At 35.7% G+C, this 17,262-nt stretch overlaps 1 protein-coding gene across 12 annotated transcripts in view; it reads left to right on the top strand.

Moving 5' to 3' along the window:
• The window catches only part of LMO3 (LIM domain only 3), a 56,478-nt gene extending 42,724 nt beyond the window's left edge, over positions 1-13,754 (top strand). For all 12 annotated transcript variants that reach the window (XM_032391694.1, XM_032391691.1, XM_032391693.1 and 9 more), the window contains 2 exons: positions 411-536; positions 10,804-13,754. In XM_032391694.1, the coding sequence (XP_032247585.1) occupies positions 411-536; positions 10,804-10,909 (232 nt within the window). In that variant the 3' untranslated portion in view covers positions 10,910-13,754. The remainder of the gene's footprint in view (positions 1-410; positions 537-10,803) is intronic.
• The last annotated feature ends 3,508 nt before the right edge of the window (positions 13,755-17,262 follow it).

The raw sequence follows: 17,262 nt of genomic DNA, 5'->3' as shown, positions 1-17,262 counted from the left end.
GGTTTCTTTTCCAGCGAAAATGGCTATGATGTGGCATTAAGATCAAAGTTACGTTAAAAAAAAAAAAAAAAAGTTACATTGCATTTCTATTTACTGCATTTTCTATCAAGTAGAAGATTTGTTTGCTACAAATTCACCTCCATTGACTTGTGTGTGTACGGTTATGTAAGCTTCCTGATGTATTTGTCTTTTCCTTTTCTTCTCAAACGAGACCTGATTTTCATCAAGAAAGGTCAACTGAGTATGTATCGGAGAAGAATGCTTACGAATCCGCCGAGGATAAAACTTGCTTGTGTGCATCATAAGGCATTGTGTATTGATAGCTTTGCAGGGTGTACTGGCACCTACCTTCTCTACTCATCATCTCAGATCTCCCTGTAAGAGTTTGAAAAAAATGTTTATTGTTCCAGGCTCTTTGGTGTGACGGGAAACTGTGCCGCCTGCAGTAAGCTCATCCCTGCCTTTGAGATGGTGATGCGCGCCAAGGACAACGTTTACCACCTGGACTGCTTTGCATGTCAGCTTTGTAATCAGAGGTAAGCGGGTTTCCTTCTGGTGTCTAAAAAATGGCAAACCTCTCTTTGCTCGTTATCTCCTTAAAGATGGGAATTATATATATTACTTAAGGCAATCAATCTCAGCGTTTTTGTTTTCTGCAAACATTCATCTGGTGCCAGAAACAAAGCTCTGAGGGGGAAAGGTCTTAAAACTGCTCTTCTACCTGCCCAAAGAGCATCCTAGTGCATCCTAGAGCAGGATGCGATAAGAAATGAGGACACTGCTATCAACTTGAGTTTTCCTCTTATTCATTCTTTATTGTTTTTCTGTCCTTTTAAAAAGTAGGTTTAAAATATCCCTCAAATTTACTTTAAAACTTTAAAAGTATCTTTAAAATGTTGTCTTTTTAAAAGTAGGCTTAAAGGGCGCCTGGGTGGCTCAGTTGGTTAAGCGACTGCCTTCGGCTCAGGTCACGATCCTGGAGTCCCGGGATCGAGTCCCGCATCGGGCTCCCTGCTCGGCAGGGAGTCTGCTTCTCCCTCTGACCCTCCTCCCTCTCATGCTCTCTGTCTCTCATTCTCTCTCTCTCAAATAAATAAATAAAATCTTTAAAAAAAAAAAAAAAAGTAGGCTTAAAATCTTTACTTTTTGTTCTGTGAGCCAACACATTTGCACTGAGGCAAATACACAGGAATTTGTAGGAGGTAGTGTGTCTTCATCTTATTTTTCCTATTTATGGTTGCCCTGATCTCTTATCTTGAATTTTAACCTTGTTTCATATGTACTTTTTAAGTTGCTCTAAGTCTCCTTGGGAATGAAGCCAGACCTAGCTAATAATCAAACACTTACCAGCATTGGACAGGCATAGGCAAGTGGGAAGAGCATTGCACGAGGCATCTAGAAACCTAAATTCTAGGCTGGGCTTTGCCCCTCACAAGATGTATAACCATCCATCAACCATCTTAGCTCTCTCGACGTCGGTTTTCTCATTTACAGCAAAGGGGAGCTGGATTAGCCAGTCTCAGAGAACTCTTTCATCTCAAAGTATTATCACTTTATTCTATTTTTCCTTCTTGAAAGTTATAACTTTTATTTCCAGAGGGAACTATACACTACTGATACCTGTTTCATATGCTATATGCAGAGGATTTTAGAATATAAAACTGTACCTATCATTAAAATACAAGTAAAAAATTAGTACACTTGATGGATGTTAATGAAAAATATCAGCGTGAGTGTGACAACACCTGGACATAGTATATAATCAGGACATATTCGTTGCATCAAGTTCTCAGTTACTGTCATTTGCCCTGCTTTACTATTCAATGCAGCATCTTTTTTATGAGGCCCTGTAAAGAGTAGTAGAGAGAACATGATTTTTACAGGGAGAGCTGGATTCAAATTCCAGCCCCATGATATATTAGCTATGACACCCTGAGTCTGTTACTTAATCTCTGAGATGGGTTTCCACCCCCTGACAATGGAGACGTTAATACCTATCTTACAGATTTTGAAAATTAAGTGAAATAATTTATATTAAATACCAGGAGCACAGTTGGTTCTAAAAAATTAGCTCTTTTATCTTGATATTTATAATTTACTTTTACATAATTATATTCCACTAACTTGGTTTTTACACAGGATATATATCTCGGAAAAAAAGATATATCTCAATAATATTTCCTGCTAAATGGAGATGAACACAAGTGCCCAGTATACCTTGCAATATCTAATTTATCCAGGAAATAATTCAAGAAGTCATCATGGGGGGCCTGGGTGGCTCAGTCATTAAGCGTCTGCCTTAGGCTCAGGTCATGATCCCAGCCAGGGTCCTGGGATCGAGCCCCGCATTGGACTCCCTGCCCTGTGGGAAGCCTGCTTCTCCCTCTCCCACTCCCCATGCTTGTATTCCCTCTCTCGCTATCTCTCTCTCTCTGTCAAATAAATAAATAAAATCTTTAAAAAAAAAAAAGTCATCTTACAACACCTTGAGTCTTCCCAACAAACTTTTGGAATGAAAGCAGATTAATTCAGTCTATGGTGACATTTAGCCAAAAATAAATTGGCAAGTATGCATGTAAAGATATAGACACATGAACATAAATATCTATACATTCATACAGACATTTATATGCATGTGTACATATATGTGTATATATTTTAAAGGCGTATTAGTAGTAAATTTAGAATATTTCTGTTTACTTGTCATATTGATCCACTAACAGCATCCACTCACAATACAGTTATCTTTATGCAACAATAACACTCTGAGGGGCGCCTGGGTGGCTCAGTCGTTAAGCGTCTGCCTTCGGCTCAGCTCATGATCCCAGGGTCCTGGGATCGAGCCCCGCATCGGGCTCCCTGCTCGGCGGGAAGCCTGCTTCTTCCTCTCCCACCTCCCCTGCTTGTGTTCCTGCTCTCCCTATCTCTCTCTCTGTCAAATCAATAAATAAAATCTTTATTTAAAAAAAAAACAATACTCTGAGAAACAAACTGAGGGTTCTAGAGGGGATGGGATGGGGTGGGGGGATGGGTTAGCCTGGTGATGGGTATTAAGGAGGGCACGTACTGCATGGAGCACTGGGTGTTATACGCAAACAATGAATCGTGGAACACTACATCAAAAACTAATGATGTAATGTGTGGTGACTAACATAACATAATAATAAAATAAAATAAAAAATAAAAATGGTAGTATTGGCAAAAAAAGAAAGTAACGCTGCTTTTCTACTTATAAAAGGTTACATATTCATTGTAGAAATTTTGGAAACTAGAAAGGGATAAAGAATCATATTGTCCCATGTCTCACTATTCTAAAAGAAGGCATTTTAATATTTTGGTGTATAGCTAGCCATATGTTTTCTTATGCATGTATGACAAATGATATATAGCATATATTTTATAATATATTTGAGCAGCTTAAAGAAAAAGAAACAGGGAAGAATCCTAATGTTTGATATTTGGACTTCTTCATTTACGATAGTATGCTTTTCAAATTCTTTTAAGATATCTTAAGTCTTCTTGTGTTTCGTTTTATGACTAGAGCTTCATATGTTAAATCAGTCTTCTATCATCAGAGGTATAGGCTATCTCTTCAACTTTTTATATTATCAGTATTATCAACATAATATTGTAAACATGATATTGATAAACAATATTCAAGCCTGTGTCAGGATAAATTCACAGGAGCACAATTAACTGGACAAAATATATAATTGTTTAAAGGCTTATGTTATCTATTGTTAAAATGCTCTCCCGAACAGTTATACCAGTTATTCTCACACCAGGTATGTAAGAGCTATGTATTCCCTTACATTCACTCTAACATTGGGAATTATTATTTAAAAAGAAATCCTTGTCACCCTGAGGGATGAAAGATGGTGTCCCATTATAATTTTTAATTAGCATTTATTTGATTTCTAGTGGCCCTTTGATATTTCTTCTTTTAGGGAACACCCTATTTATGCCCTTTGTCCATTTTTCCATTAGGGCAGGCTCCCCTATTTTATCCATGTTCTACACAGAAAATTAAAACATCACTCAAGGGCTAAACCCAGCCTAAATTCTATTATGATGCAAATTGTAGGTTGTTAATGCTATTTACAAATCGTATATCAATTTTATTTCACCATTGAAATAAAAAGTTGCATTCACAATTAAGTCTATCTCCTCAGTAGAACTCAGTCAAGTAAGACAAACACTCCTAAATTTTAACTCTAAAACTGTTCACATTCTTATTGCTGCAAAATACTATTCTAGTATCATTATTAAAGTACCTAATATATTTCTGTGTTCGCTTCATTTATTACATGCCATAATGGGACTGCATATCTTTAGTGCTGGTTATGCACAATTAGCACTTAGTTATTGTCTTGTCACTTCAGCCCCTACAAGACAAACTTCTTTAATGCAAGAAGTCAGCTAATCTTCATCAGTCAAGCAAAGCAGACAAATTTTGTTACTCTGAATACAGAAGGTTTTCAACATAGGAGATTTTCTTTGTACTTTGACATTTGCTGGGGAAATCCTCTCCAATAAAGCCATATGCCGCATGAGCCTATACTTTCAGTAGCCAAATCATCATTATTATAGCTCTGCACCATTTCAAGTGAAACACAAAGCAAATAGGTAATTTACAGGCACGTTCCCTTAAGCAAACTTTATTGACATCTGAGATTGTGGTATTATAAATGCTTATGAATTTTATTTAGCAGCCATTTCATCTTAACTTTTAAATCAAAAGATCATTAAGATCAAAAGCATTTCTGAGTGTTTCAAAAATGCTAGTAAAAATAACTTTTCTTTTGGGATTGGTTGTTTCTTGTACATACCCTCTCCACTCTTTTTAGAGGGGTATGGCTGAAGATGTGAATCCTGAATTAAACATCTAAGGTTTGTTTTGTTTTGTTTTTTTCTCTATTAACAGAAGCAGAGGAATGTTATTTTGAGCATCTTAGATGATAACTCGAATCTCACTCAGAATTGAAGAATTCTGTGTAATCGGTTAATTTCTTAAAGGTGACTAAGCCCCTCCTCCTTAGATGATTCTGTAAAACTAAACGATGGTTTTATAAGAAAAAGAAAGAACATGTTTGTTTGTAATGAAATTGCCTCAAATATGTAGAATTGTGTAACACTAAAGAATAAAAGCACTGTGCTAAGCTCTGGAAAGAGAGGTGAATAAAAGCTAGTTTCTCTCTTAGAGATATTCAGTTATGGGAGAGACAGGACATCAAAGACTCACAGAAGAGTGTAATTGATGCTAAACAGAGGGAAGAGAGGTCTGTCCTTCTTGAAGTCTTAGAGAAGCATCAAAGGGTGGATGGGCCAGGTTTTAAAACAGAACTCCCTAGGACTGGTTGGAATGTAGGAATTGTGTCTGGTGGGGGTTGGGGAAGACAGGAAGCCAGGGAGCCAAGGGTTTTCCAGACAGATGGAGCATCATGCAAGGCATGGAAGTGTGAAAGCATTTAATGTGTGTAGGAAATGAAAAGTAGCTCAGAGTACTCAGAGATTAGAGGGCGAGTTTGGTTAGGGATATGAAGAAGGAGGGAATGGTGTGAGGATCAGGAGGAGGTAAAACTGTAAAGGTAGGAAGTCAATGAATGAAAGTCAAAATGAACACAAATTTAAATTATCTATCTAAAATACCTTTGTTATTTAAAGCTATTCAGTGCCAGAATAAATCTGTCTTAACCAGTATTTACTGACCACCCACCTCAAGTGGTAGTATAATTTATGGTAGTATTTCAAACGGTTCAAAAGAAATATAACTCATGGGCACTTACCTCAGCACCACAGTCTAGATCGGGAAACTTGTTACCCATTCATGAGAAAATCTGAAATGCCAAACTAAATGATATGCCAATAAATAAGTGCTTTGGGAAAGATCAGAATGAGTTGGCATGGTCAGGGAATATTGATGGAGGGAATGGAAACTAAAGAATTTTTAGAATTTAAACAGATGGAAAAAAGGGAGAAATAGTCCTGGTTAAGGAATGACTTAAGCAAAGGTGAAAAGATTATCATTAACAAATAATAATGATAGCAGAATTCTTATATAGTGATGATCATACACCAGATACTGTTCTGTTTTACATGTGCTCATTTAATACTCAATAAAATGAGATACTATTATTACCCTCATTTTACAAGTGAAGTAACTGAAGTACAGAAAATTTAAGTAACTTGCCCCAGAAAACAATGATAGAAAATGGTAGACTCAAAATGTGAACCCAGACAGTTTGGCTTTAGTCTCTAGACTCAGAGCTGATATGAGGGCCCTGGACTCTTTCAAGAGGGGTATTTTATTTTCTGACTGAGTGGATATAAATGGGAATAGATATGATGAAGTTAAAGCAAGGTAGACTTTGAATAATTTGTAGTAGGATTCGGGATGTGGGTAGTGTAAGTTGGTGCAGAAAAGGAATGAATCAGGAATGAAGGATGTAATGACAACTGGACAGTCTTTGGGAGAAGAGAGTAAATTCGTTCACAGCGTATAGTGGTGGGAAGATGGGTATATAATCAGTACCTCTTATTGAGAACAAAGTGCAGCATCGAAATCTCCATCTTTAGTAGCTGAGGATGCTACATAGAAAATAGAGACATTTGAAATATGGACTGGATCCCCTCCACCCTTTTTAAAGTATTGTGGAGTTGGGAACTAATTATAATTGATAGCCACTGACCTCAGGGAAATAAGATGACTAAGTTAACATTTCCATTCTTAGAAAGGATGTGAAAAGGAGATTACAAATGGCGGCTTTGCAGAAGCTGTTGGTAACTTGCTTAAAACTACTCTAAGCCCCATATTTTATAAGGGTGATTTGTTAATTATATTTATTTTCTGTACTTCTCAAGTCTCTAAGACTGTATGAGTTCAATTAGAATCACTCCAAAAATATCTGGAAATTAAATCTATTATTATTAACTCCAAAACACCAAGATTAAATGACTGAGTAATCTGATTGGGCATCTTTTTATTCCTTAACATACTTTTTTTTTTTTTTTAATGAAGGCAAAATTAATTGAACTGACTATACCACAAGCAATTAGGATTAGATTACAAGGAAGATTATCAGCTTATTTTCAGGAATTTTAGCCTGACCTATTAATATACTTACAGTATCCTCTGGCCATCACTGCTTCTATAATATTTTTTCTGCCAGTGCTAAATCTCATAAGGAGCTTGTAACATTGGAAGTTAGACTTTCTCACAAGATCAGTTATAGATTATTTTGTTAAGCATCTAACATCTGCATTGCTGTTTCTCTAATTTCTTCATGTTTATATATGGAACATCTTAAAGGAGTATACCAATCCAGGGGCACCTGGATGGCTCAGTCAGTTAAGCGTTCAACTCTTGGTTTCGGTTCAGGTCCTGATCTTAGGGTCATGAGATCGAGCCCTGCGTTGGGCTCCGTGCTCAGTGTAGAGTCTGCTTGGGTTTCTCTCTCCCTCTCCCTCTGCCTCCCACCCCCGCATTCTCTCTCTCTCTCTCCCTTTCAAAAAAATTAATAAATCTTAAAAAAAAAGGAGTGTACCAATCCTAATCGCAAAGCAGTTATAATCTACTTTAACCATAGCTTTCAAAACTGTTTTAAGTTATATGCGTAAAGTGTGACATTTCTCACCCATGTTCTGTTTTGTCTTGACTTTTCAGTATAAATTGAAATGCACATAAAATGTACTTTGTCCAGTTGACAACATTAGCAACAAAATATTTTAGGTAGGACTATTTTAAATGAGTCCCATTTATATTACCAACATCTCATTGAATGGTAGGTAGCCTTTTTTTAAAGTTATGCAAAGGAATATTAGCAATACAAAAAACCTGTATTAACTTCATAGCCTTATGCTTTTCTTCTTCCACATAAAGCATGGATCTTGAGCCCAAAGGGACCAGAGTCCCCTTCCTTTCTCTCTCATACACATTCTAGCTATGGAAACTTGGCAATTTTTTTTTTTTAATTCTGGGAGGAAGCCTTAGGTTTTTCATCTGAAAAAGGCCATAATAATATTTACTTTCTCAGTTGAACATAAGGAATAAAAGTAATCATGTATACACATGCTTAGCATTAGCACATGGTAAGTGTTTTATAAAAGGTGGCTATTTTAATTATCTACACTCCAAATATTAAAGTAAGGCTTTACGTACTTCATTTCTACTCTTCACCATACACTTTTAAAAAGTCACTTATACTGGGGCGCCTGGGTGGCTCAGTTGGCTAAGTGTCTGCCTTCAGCTCACGTCATGATCCCAGGGTCCTGGGATCGAGCCCCACATCGGGCTCCCTGCTCAGTGGGGAGTCTGCTTCTCCCTCTCCCTCTGCTTGCTCTCCCTGCTTGTGCTCTCTTGCTCATGCTCTCTCTCTCAAATACATAAATAAAATCTTTAAAAATAAATAAATAAACAAACAAATAAATAAAAAGTCACTTATATTAAAGATAAGAAAAAATGAAGTTTCATCTTCAGTGTCATAAGTGGAAGGTTGGGATTTGAACTCTATTTGTTGCAATATACCTCTCTGCCTCTCACATGTTTCTTATTTTAACATCCCTACAATTCAGTGATGTAGCTGTTTTATCTTACCCACACAGAGCTGACTCAGAGAGAGTAGGAAATGAACCCTATAATTTGCATTGGGTAGCATCAGGGCTCAGGACTAGATCCCCAGGCTCTTGGTTCAAAGCTTTTCTCATGATAATTACCCTGAATTTATTAATCTACAAACAAAAATTATCTAAATTTCAAGGCTTCTGAAGGTAAGAATGACATAACTTCACATGACCAAAAAATGGTTTTATTTGGGGCTCCTGGCTGCCTCAGTCAGTAGAGCATGTGACTATTTCTGGGTTGTGAGTTCAAGCCCCAAGTAGAGCATATTTTAAAAAAAATTTTTGTTTTTGATAGTGAATAGAATTTGGGGGCTTGTTAGAAAATTGAAGCAAAATTTTAGTCAATATGGAGTTGAAGGAATATTTCCAGTTCAGTTGGTTTTTAGGAAAAAAAAGACCTCAGTAATATTAGCTAGAACACAAGAGTATTTGTTGAATTTATTTATTTTATGTGCTATTTTATCATTAGCTTATTAGCTCAAATTAATTACAACAGTAATATAAATTGAAAGTTTTGAACAGTAATCAGATATATCCTACATGTTATTTCATGTAATCTCACATAAAAGATAAGTATCTAATTTGGCTACTTAGGTCTGTCCAACAGAAGAAATATTTCCTTTTATTCAACATGTCTTAATGATCAGGATAATCTACAAAACCTCGTTTACTCACACACTCACTTTTTAAGCACAATATTTAAAGTTTATAGTTTGCAACTAATAAAAAGAAGATATACTTAAGGTTCAAACTTGAATGTTCATTCTATCCAATAGCCTTGACCGCAAACTCCAGGATTTCAAGATCAGCGCTTAGTCTGTACTTTCAATCAACATCATCAGCAGGCAGTAATCCTGGGGAAAAAAAGTAAATTCCACAAATAAACAGACCAATCTTCCTTTAAGAGGAAAGCTAATTCTTTTCAATCTACTTTTTTTTATTACACTATTTTCCCCTCTATCTACTTAGCTAGAATAAGGATAAATTTCCAAAGCTACCCAGTTGGAAAATAAATAGGTTCACTGTGTGTCTAGCATTCCAATCTTTGCAAATGTAAATCAGTCCAACTGCTCCTCATTTAAACCTTCAACTTCACAAAACATTAAAGGGTTGCTTTCACTACACAATTTAATCTATCCACTAAGATTTCTGCTTGAACATCATTCGAAATTGACTATCTGATAAAGAGAGACCACTATCAAAGGTCAGTGAGGTCAACTTGTATAATTACAAGTAGTTTTACTGGGTCAACTCTACTAGACACTGCTGTTTGAAGGTTAAATTGTTACAATTAAAAATATATACAGATCTCCCCAGAGTTACTTTATTGTTAAATGTACTGGAAACAGCACAAGCATTTATTTCTGACCTTAATTGTGTCCAAAGTGTCACCACTGGGAAATTATACAAAAAGAGCACTTATTAAAAACATTGCAATCTTGCACATTAAACAGTGCTTTATAGAATAAAATACATAATTAGCCACTGGAAACTAGTTTATTTATCACATCAAAATTAAGAAGTTCATTCAGGTTACTCCCTTTGGTTTAATTGGGAGTGCGCTAAGAAATGACATTTAATATTTTATAGTTGGTGAACTTGCCACAAACAAAGGAATATGGCCCAGCTTCAGAGTCTGATGCTAAAACAACTTTTCCTTCAGAACAATCACTTCCAGATTACTAGAATTTAGTCACATTTTAATAACAGAGAGTAAAAGGAAGCTTTAAATGGGAAGCTTTAAAATGGGCCTCTTTCTAATTGTTGGATACATTTTAATGCCTTTTACTTTTTTTAATAAAGTGAATAAATGGCCAATGGTGAAATCTTCCATAATCACTGCAGTGAAATACTATTATCATTCTTTTATTTTAATGACTGTAAATATAGATCAGTTATTTTTTTTTCTTTCCAAAGTAGTGATAGAAATCACCTCTGCTGCCCAAGGTGTTTTCCTCGATTTTCCTATGCTTTTTATATATAAATGTAGGATTTCAAATTTTGTGTGCAATGTTTCATTAAATGACCTACATGGTTTAATTTTGACAATAAAGGCAACTCTCTAAACCAAGCTCTCAAATTCAGGGAATTACTGTGTGACATTATTACAAGGAAAAGAAATCTTCAAATCTATAGATCGGAGTGAAATGATCTTAAACATTTTATTTTTTAAAATATTTTCAGATTTTGCGTTGGAGACAAATTTTTCCTAAAGAATAACATGATCCTTTGCCAGACGGACTACGAAGAAGGTTTAATGAAAGAAGGTTATGCACCCCAGGTTCGCTGATCTATCAACATCACCCCATTAAGAATACAAAGCACTACATTCTTTTATCTTTTTTGCTCCACATGTATATAAGAATTGACACAGGAACCTACTGAATAGCGTAGATATAGGAGAGCAGGATGGTTATATGGAATAAAAGGCGGACTGCATCTGTATGTAGTGAAATTACCCCAGTTCAGAGTTGAATGTTTATTATTAAAGAAAAAAGTAATGTACATATTGCTGGATTTTTTTGCTTGCTATTCGTTTTTGTGTCACTTGGCATGAGATGTTTATTTTCGACTATTGTATATAATGTATTGTAATATTTGAAGCACAAATGTAATACAGTTTTATTGTGTTACCATTTGTGTTCTGTTTGCTTCTTTGTATTGTTGCATTTAGTACAATCAGTGTTTAAACTTACTGTATATTTATGCTTTCTGTATCTACCAGCTATTTTAAATGAGCTGTAACTTTCTAGTAAAGAATTGAAGAGCAAATCTCACTAATGATGCACATATAGATAAAGCAAGTCTATCAACATTAAAATACTAAAAAAAAAAGAAGAAGAAGAAGAAGAAATGAAGACACACACAAAGCATTTTAGCAACATCCACTATTATCGCCACTATGATTTAGAGTCTATCAGTGTTCTCATTATAACCCCCGATTTTCAGGGGGTTAAAGATCAGCTTTAAAAATGCATAAAAATTTCATCTTAAAGCACTTTCATTTTATACCAACGTGAAAAGTGCCATTTTTAGAATAACTTTAAAGCTTAGCAATTATCCTTTTAATATCCTTTTTTTTGTGTGTGTGCTCTTTACCTACACAATGGCTTTGTTTTGTTTTGTTTTGTTTTTCAGCCACTAACCCCTTATGTAAACTAGTGCCTTTGGGTATCATGTAAAATTTTTCCAAAGGGTTACTTTAGACAAGTGTTACCACAATTATGAGGTAATTTTAAAATGATAAATTTCTTGTACAAATTTTGCCCAGATTTCTCCCTGAGAGCTAAGGGTTTAATAACTTGATGGCTTGACAAATTTCTGGCACTGAAAGGATTTGAGTGCAAATCTACTGAAACCATGATAATGCATACTGAAGCTATGATGATATTTGAGTGGTGAGCTTACTTTTTTGATCAGAGCAACATAGTGCTCACAGAATCTTCTAGAAGAAGAGAAACAAAGGGATTGTCAAAGAGCTGAGAACTGGTGATTATATATTTTTCTGTATTTACCTGACACTTATTTTAATGTTCAAAAAGTGAAGACTTTAAAAGTTTGACATGTCTTACTCTTACTGCTTTCTTTCAGTAGCTACCCGCTCAGAATATATATATCACACTTAAGGCTGAAATCTGTCATTCCATGTTTTAAAGGTGAAAAATCATTCCCTTACCAACATGATAGATGATAAAGAAGAAAGGTTTCTAGAAACAAATTATGGAGACCGATTATTTCGATTACAATTAAGGAAATAAAAGTAAGACTATGATCCCTTCTTCTGGGTTGCTCACACTTTGCTGCTTTGCTTCTGCTCCCTGTAATAGAACTACTTGTCAACAAATCTAATCTGGCACAGGCACAGTGAAGCATATTTTTGCTAGAGCAGATTTAGTGCTGTGGGTTTTCTTTTCTTTTCTTTTCTTTTTTGATTACTTGTATAGGAAACAATATTTCCCGGTGTTATTTGCATACATATTTTGTCCTGCCAATAGATGCATTGCAGATGAAAATTAAATGTGATACCTGAATTCTTGGTTTGGGGCCAAAATATTAAACTGAAAATAATGCTGGTGTGGATTTTTGTTTTAAAACAAAGCTTTATTATGAACATGCATGTGAATCTGGATATTGCTTCTCATTTTTCAGAAATAGTTCTGTGAAAAGTGAATGATATGTATTTTTACAAATACTTCATGGTTAAGAGTGTTCAAGTCACATGTCCCCCAGATTTGAGATATACTGAAAAAAAAAAAGAATTTCAAAAATAGCTATTTGGGGCCCACAAAGTAACCATTATTTTAGCCTTCGAGCCTTACATTTTTTTCATGATAAGAACTCGCATAGCCAAAACCAAAACCCAAACCGAACAAAAGGTGGTGGGAGGCAGGGGATCCGTGAAAAGTGGTTTTTCTCAACCAGCCCTGCGAGCCCCCATTAAGAGGTATCTGAAATTCATGTGGATGTCAAATTGTAATTGCCAGTATCTTTTTCAAATGATCATTTTTAGATTTAAATGGTTTTGCATATGTTTATCAATATGTCAAAATACTTGTAAATTGGGAACAAACTTCTCTTAGCTCCTGGAAGCTGTTCAATATCCTTGCACCCAAAGACCAAACAAGTTTTTATTGCCTTTTCTTTTCCCAAATCCTTCGGGAATTAATTCTTATGCTTTTTTTACTACAAGCAAAATTACTCACCTGGATTAAAGATTAAGGCCTTAATCTCTTTAGATTATCTCTAATCTCCATGAAATTGTGAAACCAGACAGAAATGGGTCATTTTATAGCTAATTGTCCATAAGTAGTAGCATTTTTGACCTGAAGTACTAACCTAATTGTCTTGACTACGCAAAGTCCCTGAATTGTCGTCACCTTTCCTCTTTGTGTTGTGTAGCCCTGACGTCACTTAGCTTCTTGCCCGATGCCTCCAGTAGGACACCTCCAAAAGAGCTTTGATTTCTCAAGCAGTTTGAAAGCTCCCTTCCTAACATGCATCTCAGAGAGGCTGCCTATGATGAAGGACCAGGCACCTCCACTCCACCAGAGTGCTGGCTGAGTTTAAAAGCTGACCTGTGTTTGTAATTTCACTTTCATCTTGCTTAATAAATATCTGCTGGATTCTTTCATTCATTTTTTTTATATCTGGATTTATGTTTTTAATAAAAGGGGTATTATACTCTTTGATTGCACTTAATTGGCAAAATCTAAGATAATATCTAGAAAGCATACGTTGTGTCCGCTTGAAAAAAAAGAATAAAGTGTGTAAGGACACTTACTTTCAAAAGGTAAATCATAACAAGCCTAGACAAAGTACCTCAAATGCTTTCTCCAAAAGTTATATTTAAGATCTCTGAGCTAGGTAGTTTATTGTTATTTACTTTTGTGGGGAAAATAAAACTGTCAAAAAGGAAGGTAGCAAATTGCTGGGTGTAATTTTGTACATTTACACAAATTTCCAGTGATCTTCCTGAAAGGAACTGTGTTGCTGTCGTCAGACTCAATTTCAAATTTCCTATTTTCCGTATAATGAATTAAAACAAAACAAAACAAAAAACCTCAACTAAATCCTACATTTTCAGGGAAGAGATGTTGTGCCTGCAATGAAACGGTGCTGAAAATTATATCTGTGGTAAAACATACTGTGCACAAGTGGTTTCCTTTTAACTATCACTTAAAGCAGGCTCCTCTCACCAAAGACACTTAAACAATTTCATTGAAATGATATAGGCCAAACATGTTTAGCGTTCACTTCAGCAAGTTGCAAAAACAATCTGCATGTTCATTGTAATAGGCCATTAGCGCAGAATACAATTTTAGCAAAAGCCTTTTGATTACTACTGTTTCTTAAATACACCATTATAGATATTTCTTAAATGTGATTTCAATGCAAGTTAAGGCCAATAGAGAGCAAAATGTTAATATAGGCATTATTTCAATTGACATTTATTGAGTACCTACTATGTGACAGGCCTTGCCCTCAGCATTCAAAGAGCCTCCTATTGGGCCGACTTAGGGTCCTCCAGACATCAGAACATTTTAGTGCATCTCTGCGCTGGTTTGGACTCATCTCAAACCTAGGAATAATGAGCACACAAAAGCAAATACCATCTTCTACCTATTCAGCATGTCATTGGTATGAAGGACCCAGAAAATATCTCAAGTAATCAATGTGTTCAGAGAATTATCTCACACAAATTACTCATTAACTCAATAGCACATAATAAAAAAGAACATCAATTAATTAATGAGTCACCCTCAGATCACTATGATTACAATAGAGCTCTGTTGAAACAGCGGTTATAAATGGGGCTGCCTCTCTTTATTCATTGTTTGCAATTGGCCCATTATTGGGCTGAAACCAGTGTCATATTTAACACATGCCTGTAGGTAATTGTGTGATTAGTATCATAAATGAAGAATTCAGAAGGTGTATTGCTTATGACCTTATAAATGGTCAGAAAAATAAAGACAACTCTCATTTGTACTCTAGCTTCCTTTGAGGCCGAGCTATTAGAAGGACGTTATCTATCTAAAAGGTGTACTTTTACATTTAAAAGACTTCCAGGCTGAACATTATAAGGATTAGCTGCTAAAACACTTAAAAGTAAAAATTACGATGCTTTAGAATACACATAACTTAATTTCAGTAGACTAAAACATGCGTGACCAGTCTTGTAAAAGTTTTGGTACCCCAAACGGACATTTTTGCTTTTGGAAGGCCCAGCGTGGGGGAGGGTGTGTGGAGACTGACAGCAATAGGGGAAGCGATGAAAGGAAATGCCAAATATTACATACAAAGTCACCAACTAAAGTTTCCCAACTATCTTGGTAAATGCCATTCCGATAAGCTTATAGAATAATTATAACAGTTCCCTTAGGTAAGTAAGAAACATCTGTTGGTAACACATAGCAGGTGTTAACGATTACACATACTGAAATTTTTTAAAATGTTTTTAATTAAAAGAATTCTGTTTTCTGAAAAGAAGAATATGTTAAATTCAAAGATACTCCTGTTTTGAGCGTAATGCACAAAATTGTAAAGCCCAAATCATCTTGGATCAACTAGGTTTCATGTTTGGTTCAGATCATTGCAATCAAAAGTGAATTGGAATTCACTGCACTTTTTACACAATTGGTATTCTGGGCTGAGGAGCTGAGCACTCATGAAATTGGTATAGCAGAGCTGATTACAGAATATTTTGGCTTTATGGGCAAGGTGGTTGCCATTAACTGTTATCAAATTTAATGGACACAGCACAAAGACAAATGAGAACAAGAAACATTCAGAAAATAGATTATCCAAATCTTTTTTTAACCCTACTTCTGCAGAATACTTTAAATCACCTAACACAGTCCCTTTGTAACATGTAACATTATCATACGACCCATCTTCAATAGCTTTTAATAACAGCTGAAGTTCACTGAACACATCATGCATCAGGCAGTTTTCCACGCCCAAGTAATTTCCACAACACCCTTGTAACATATGTACAATTACCCCTATTTTACAGATTTTAAATAAAAGCAGAGAGAGGTTGCTTAACTTGTCCAAGGTCATACGGCTTGTAAATAGATTTAAACATAGGTTTTCTGGCTCTCGGGCTTCACCACTGTACTGTACCATCTCTTACAGAGTTGTCGTCATCATTATCACCATTATTATTGTTTTCTAGCCAAGATCTGGAAGTTATGTGTGCTTGGTTGAAAATTACAAATATTTCAGAGTTAATGTCATCATTAAAAAATGAAAATTGGGAATGAAAGTGATCATATTTTCTTAGATGCATCTGCTTGATAGCTTGCTCTTTCTACCACACCATGAAGGAATTTATCTGAGCCACAAAGCTAGATAGCTAGAACAGGGGATCCCTAGTATAGGAGGATCAGGAACAGGAGGTAGTCAACATAGACTTGAGAGTAGCTCGGAATAGAAAGCTGCAATTTTCTACATCAGGATAAGCATGCAATGGGGAGATGAGGCTACACCAGTCTCAGAAATCAAGATAATATAAATCAGGATGTTACCTGTCTTTGATATTTTATAACTTGCTTCCATACGATGATCTGGAAACAAAGTCAGGATAGCAAAATGTGTCAAGCTATGTGCTCACTGGTCTAAAATACCCACGCTATACAAGATGCTAGTTCTAGGTCAACTGCCAAATAGGTAAGGAACTCTTTAGTCTCAGAATTACGATGGCAAGCCAGGCTAAAGCCATAGTGGGTAAAGCAGTTATATCTTAACATAGACCACAAAATGCGATTATTTACCACCTCATATGACCGCAGACAAATTTCCAAGAGGTTCTTCCTCCCACTACCTCAACTGCTTGCCGCCATCACCACAGCATCACTTCCAGATATTGGGGTCCTTGTGAACCTAAATCATTCCAGATGAAGTCATCTTAAAGGGAACTTTCACCCCACAAGAGTGTTCCTGTATTTTCAGTATATAACTAGTACTTAAACTGAAGGGTTTAGAATGGTGATAGCCATAGAGGAATATGGTCAAATAAATCGCATAAACAGTGTGTTTGTCCTCAATCTAGAAGGCACAGTGGAAGCCCCAGAAATTTTTAGTTGCATGACAGCGTAAGTTAATTACAACATGACTTGCTAAAATATCACAAAGTACATC

The sequence above is a fragment of the Phoca vitulina genome, unplaced genomic scaffold (assembly GCF_004348235.1).
Source record: "Phoca vitulina isolate PV1807 unplaced genomic scaffold, GSC_HSeal_1.0 scaffold64, whole genome shotgun sequence".
Classification (NCBI taxonomy): Eukaryota; Metazoa; Chordata; class Mammalia; order Carnivora; family Phocidae; genus Phoca; species Phoca vitulina.
This window is presented reverse-complemented; position numbering and strand designations above follow the sequence as displayed.